At 43.4% G+C, this 5,999-nt stretch overlaps 1 protein-coding gene across 1 annotated transcript; it reads right to left on the bottom strand.

Moving 5' to 3' along the window:
- Positions 1–5,621, bottom strand: LOC104415579 (respiratory burst oxidase homolog protein B). Its single transcript, XM_039299216.1, has 13 exons — positions 5,483–5,621; positions 3,906–4,494; positions 3,526–3,685; positions 3,363–3,411; positions 3,133–3,252; positions 2,536–2,994; positions 2,008–2,394; positions 1,812–1,907; positions 1,566–1,681; positions 1,352–1,454; positions 1,095–1,168; positions 437–951; positions 1–299 (listed from the first exon to the last, which is right to left on the bottom strand). Exons 2-13 carry the CDS (start codon positions 4,414–4,416, stop codon positions 190–192), a joined length of 2,700 nt encoding a protein of 899 aa, XP_039155150.1. The 5' UTR covers positions 4,417–4,494; positions 5,483–5,621; the 3' UTR covers positions 1–189.
- Between the last annotated feature and the right edge of the window lie 378 nt (positions 5,622–5,999).

The raw sequence follows: 5,999 nt of genomic DNA, 5'->3' as shown, positions 1-5,999 counted from the left end.
TTATCCTAAACTCTTTTTCACATATTCATTTATACATGCACTAATAAGATCTAAAGGTAACAAAAAAGGCAGGTGCTGGACCGACCCTTTTGGACGGTGTGAGATTGTAATTGATACATTTGGCATACATAAGAATCTGTATTAATATCACATATATGACACATTCATAAAGTATATAAACCTAAAAAGCTAAAAGTTCTCTTTGTGGAAATAGAACTTGGTGGTGGTCTTGTGGGAGAAGTCCTGAGCCAACCTCCTCATCTCCCCAACCACCCCTTGTACGCCACAATAAAACACTCCTGTAGAAGAAAGGAAACATCTTGACATTAGTCGACTCACGAGTAGATGCTGAAAATGTGATAATTAATCATTATTGGAGTGAATTATGTCTATGCTTCCTGGAAAATATGTGCTAGACGTGCTTTAGGATGCTCACCAACTCTTTCGTCGGGGTGGTTGACCGCGACGTGCTTGAAGACGTTGCGCCAGTTGGGCCTCGCGAAGTGCGTCCGTACCCGGGTGCCCGACACGATGTCGACCCCGTTCTTGGCGTGGTTCAGGGACTGGAGCATCGCGATCAGGGCCGACCGGGCGTCGCCCTCTTCGTACACGCTGGTGCAGTAGTTGTGGAGCTCGATCACGCCGTCCCTGTCGTTCTCGGCGACCTCGTTCATCACGCCTCTGAACCACTCGAACGAGCCCTGCTCACGGGTGACCCAGTAGAAGTAGGCCCGCCGGGTCAGGAACGGCTTTCGCTTGTTGCTCTTCGCGCCGCTCTCTACGATGCCCTTTTCCATCTCTTTCTGCTGCTTGATGTTGTTGAGGACGTCCTTGACGATGCTGATCAATGGTGTCGCACCGATGCCAAGCCCGACTAGGAGAAGCACGTCGTAATTCTTGTAGTCTTGTGCTGGAGCACCATATGGACCGTCGATCAAGAGCCTCGGAATCCTAGTTGAAAATGATATCCAATTAGCTTGCCCATTCTACGAAAAACTGTATACGCTATGTTCGTGTTGCCTGAATCTGCTCATCTAGACTTCAAGCCTAGCGAGGCCGAGCAGACCATGAGCTGCGCGAACAAGTCTAATTACCTGGGCACATTTTCTCCTGTTGCGATATCTGCTCTTAGAAGTCCACTTTGATCAATTGATGGAGGTTGACATGCCTACACACATTCAAAATGTGACTTTTCGTCATGTTTTTAAAAGCATATACATCCATACGACAGCATGTCGTAATTAGACTGATGCGGACCTTACTTAAGTTCAGAAGATTTCTCACAATCGGTTGCCAATAGGCAGGACCAAGTATGTCGCAAAGTTACTTAGAAATAAACTCGAACAATCACCTTCGAGAATACAGATTTAAGCTGAGATGTCCAGTCGCCCACGGTGCGTATATGAAGGCTTAAGTAATCATCGCCGGGTGCTGAGGTGATCGAAAATGGATGCCTGATAATGTTCAATTGACCAGTTAGCCAAGTTCCTTTTCAATGACTAATACAAGTAATGTACAGAAGTAATCATTTTCCTCTGTCTTTTTTGTTAAAAAATAAAAGTTACCATTGGAATGGAGAAACAGCTGCACAGTTCACAAAAATGTATTGACCGCTTGTGTATCTGAAGCCTTGAGGCTTAGACATGTGCAGAGCCATGACATTTCCTGGATAAACTGCAACCTGAAACGCACCAGAATATGACCCCAACTCAGTTATTGTGATTGTGAATGCCTCGTTTAAAACATCAGTCTGGACAACTATTCTGCAGTGTTTCAAAACAGAACAACTCTTAATCGAATCCGAGCCTCACCTTGAAGATCCGCACGGTCTTGTACCCGGACCTGAGAGCACGGAGCAAGCGCTCGGACGCATATAATGTGACTGGTACTGCAAGATACATCCAGGTCTGCGCAAACGAGTTTGTAGACATAGTTAGAAATGTGATATTGGACAAACTGTAAAAATCTCATTAATTACCAAGCAATATGATGTAGATTATCACTCACCGTTCTCTTGTACCACTTCTTGGCTAAATACAAGAAGTAGCCGTGTATCACGAAGAGCACGTAGACGATCACAAAGAGGTGGTGCGAGTACCAAAAAGCATTGAACCCGGTGAGCTTTTTGAGGGTCTTGGGGAGGTCCAGCCGGTTGCGGCGGAACCAGGGCTGGGCTAAGGTGTATGCTATGGTCATCAGCACCAGCATGGACACACCGGTCCAGCCCTCAGTCCCTTTCACGAACCACCAGTAGTTATTGGGGCGCTTCTCGCCGAAGAACTGCTTCATTGGCTCGTATTCAGCATCGGTGGCATGGAGCAGCCTAGGGAAGTCGCAGGTCAGATGGGCTCCAGCATGTAGACCAACCCCAACCGCAATGCCCCAAGCTATCACCTATTTAGGCCACATACATTTAACGCTTATAATTAGATTGAGTGCTGAATGAAGTAAATTATGTTCTCTTTTGATTTTTCCTTCAAAGCATATCCAAATACACTTTTCAACTAAATTTATAGCAGCATAATATGTTCATACCTTGTGGAAATTGATGTTGTCATTGAAGGGAACAATCACACCCAACCTGGTTCTACTCCTCAGCCAAGTGACTGTGTTTCTGCAAACTGGAAGCAAAATCAGGGCCATGTTGAACTTGGTAGTCTCAGCTCCACCTTTAGCTGTGGTCACACAGTAGCCCATCACATCAAACACAGCTCTGTGCTTGTACTGGATGAACTTCCAAGTGAACAGGCCTGCACAGATTGAGATCCATAGGCCCATGACCCAAATCCTCTTCCAATTGTCCTCAATGAAGTAGGCCAGTGCCTTGTAGTATCTCTTGATGGGGTTGTGCTCTCTGGTTGGGACCAGCTTCTGGCTCAGCATCTGGCTCAGGACCCGGCTCTCGGACCCGGCGTGGGCCGACCTTGATTGGATCGGGGCTTGCAAGAGGAGTGTCTCCCAGGTTGTGTAGCTAAAACAGGAGTTCAGCAGATGCTCTTCTCAGGTACTTGATTCAATTTAGACTTTTAAATCAAGGCAATATCTTAGATAAGTAATTGAATATTAGTAAGCACGGTACGTGGGTCATGTGGTCAACAATCATTTAAAAAAGTCGAAGGTTTGGATCTGAACATGTACCTCAATGTATCCCAGATTACTAGGATCCAACTCTTCCATGATCAAGGCTGCATATTCCTCAGCTTGTTCTTGGATCTTTGACAGCTTATTCGCTGAAGCGCTTAGTGCAATTATCTGATGTTGACAATGATATGATCACAATTAGTAACTTATTAATTATTCTCTCACATTGAATCATTTCTCATCATCATCATCATCATATTCTTTTCTTGACCATCTCTTACCTCTTTCACCTCTTCCTCGGTGATCCGACCATCTGCATTTTTGTCTACCCTGCATCATTAAATTACTTCTCAATGGATCTGTCTGAATAAGTCCCAAGTAAACCCGATTTTTTAGTCGATTCAATGTGAAAGCTATTATAGTGAAATGGGCATGTGAACTTACATATCGAAGAAGGTTTGCAACCTCGCATCGAAGCTTTGATCAGCTATCTGTTCCCAGAATTCCCGTAGCTCAGGCTTGCTTACTGCAGACGATGTTATGCCTCTCCGTCGTGCCAGCGCGTCGAATAGCTCGCTGGCAAACTCACTGGATTCATTCATCCCTAAACAGATGCAACGATCCTTGTCAGTCCGCTACTCTAATTTAATGCAAGTTCACTAGTATCTAAGAAATGTATCGAAGGACTAAATGAGTTGACAGAATATTCTTGAGATGAAATAATGTAATAAATGCAGATCTTTTCGTTTGAAACAATTAACATTGTTTATATGAATTAAGTATTCGATTCTGGCATTTCTTTTTAGCAAAATCAGTTGACATACCTATACACTGGCCGAAGAGTGATTTCGGAAGAACTCCATTAAAAGCCAATTCATCGAACCTTGCTTCAACCTCAGACCAACCTTGATCGATCTCGACATTCTTGGTCATAAACTGGAGCCCTCGCAATGCCCGTGCAGCACCGGATCTAGTCCTATCGATCTGATTATTACGCCCTTTCGACGAGGTGATTCGCCTGAGCTCTTGTGAGACTTGTCTGAGCCTGAACGACAGCTGTGCACCGAGCGACGAGGGCCGCAGCCCCAAGCGACTCGTGAACAATGCTGTCTCAGGATCTCCTCCTCCCTTAATGTCGTGAACTGAGACGCTATCTTCGCCAACATCTAGCGTGATCTCGACGTAGCATTCCTCATCTTGGTCGTCCCTGAATCTTGCATTGCTTCTGATCTTGGTGCTCATGCTACTCAGAGGGCCACTATAACCAAGTCTGGAGCTACAATTGCTGTCGGTGTCAGACCACTGAGCATGCTGGTGATGATCCTGGATCTCCATCGTTCCAAATTCAAAACCGATCGTCTGTGCGTCTCTCCTCTTTTGCACACAGCTCGTGCGAGCACTTGATAAAGACCACTGCAATTAATGGGCAAAAATTATGGATCTAGAAGAGATGTAGTGGGGTTAATATAGCAAGAATTATACAAGTTGGTCTTTTTCTTGGAGTCACACTGTGATTTTTTTCTGGAAGGCCAGGGAAAATTTTGTAGCAAATGCATGACAACCAGGTTTGATAAGTCTGTTTTTGCTTTCCGATGCCTTCTTTTGTCTATTCTCAGAATATCACATGTCCTTTTGTCTCTTGCTAGAGCTAGAGAAAAATTAACCAATTGAGCACTGAATTCCAACGGAAGGCAAGGCTAGAGGCAAAAAGAAATCTGGACTTCGTAAATGTAAACACTATCGTCTAGTGAGCCTTGTGTCTTGGCCTGATGAATCGACGCGATCTAGTGGTTTTTTAAATGAAGGTCGTGAGCGATTAATGAACGAGCAAGCCTCAGTCTTTCCGAAGTTATCAAGTTTTCTCAAGTGTTCTAAAATACTCATGGGGACGACAATGCGATAATTGTATAGGATTGTAATAAATGCAAGTAGTTGGTAAGTGGAGAGATTTAATTTCCACCGTTAGATCAAGATGATATCCACGGCTATAATTAGTCTTATACCTAGATATATAGAGACTTGTTTCCTTCATTTATATCTCATTTATAAGTAAAATACATTTTGGAGCTTCTTTCAAGAGTTTTTCTCTTTAAGATAGGCTGACTTAGTAAGGCTGACTTGAAAAGAAAGTCCAAAAAGAAATTCTTAAGGCCGCATGGGTTAAGAAAAGTTAGATCGATCTACCCATGACATTACATATTGAGCTCGTGTAAAATGCAATAGTAATCCAATTGCATGAGATGGGACATTTTAACTTTGACAACTTCCCATGTGCCAGCTCATTAATTTCTCAAACAACATACCGGAAATGAATGATAACGTAATGGAGAAGAAGCCAACTAGTAAAAATCTCGATGCAAGATGCGAAATCGAAGACCAAAAGCTCTGGTTGAAACCTTACCAGGAAAGATTTTTCCTTCGGAGGAGAACAAGAATGAGTTGGGAGATAATGTGCACTTGGCTTCGGGACCAAAATGGAGAAGTTGAAGAGAATGTTTTGAGCGTGTGATGGAGGTTTGCGTTATCCTAGGGAAGTAGAGAGAAGGGTTTGTAATATATGTAAGCAGAGGTGGCTAGGAGGTTTAGGTAGTGCAGATGAAAGAAAAGGATAAAAAAATGAAGAAACCAGGGGCTAGAGTCCGTTGGTTTTTGAGCTTTGGTTGGAGACAGTTTATTTATGTTTGGAGGCACTTCTTCAACGTTCAAACTCAGCACCAACCAACTCAAAAAACTTGTCCAACCTCCACTTGTCAAAAAGGTCAACATCGACCTTAATCTGCCAGCTTTATTCTGATTTCGAGAAGCACTGATTCTTCGCCATCGGTACTTTATGGCATGTTTTCAATATATAATAAACTATATCCAAAGCAACAATTAACCAATTAAATCTTAAATCTATTCTATGAATGTAAATTCAG

The sequence above is a fragment of the Eucalyptus grandis genome, chromosome 8 (assembly GCF_016545825.1).
Source record: "Eucalyptus grandis isolate ANBG69807.140 chromosome 8, ASM1654582v1, whole genome shotgun sequence".
In the NCBI taxonomy this organism is placed as follows: domain Eukaryota; kingdom Viridiplantae; phylum Streptophyta; class Magnoliopsida; order Myrtales; family Myrtaceae; genus Eucalyptus; species Eucalyptus grandis.
Note: the sequence above shows the minus strand (reverse complement) of the source record. Positions and strands in the feature narration are given on the sequence as shown.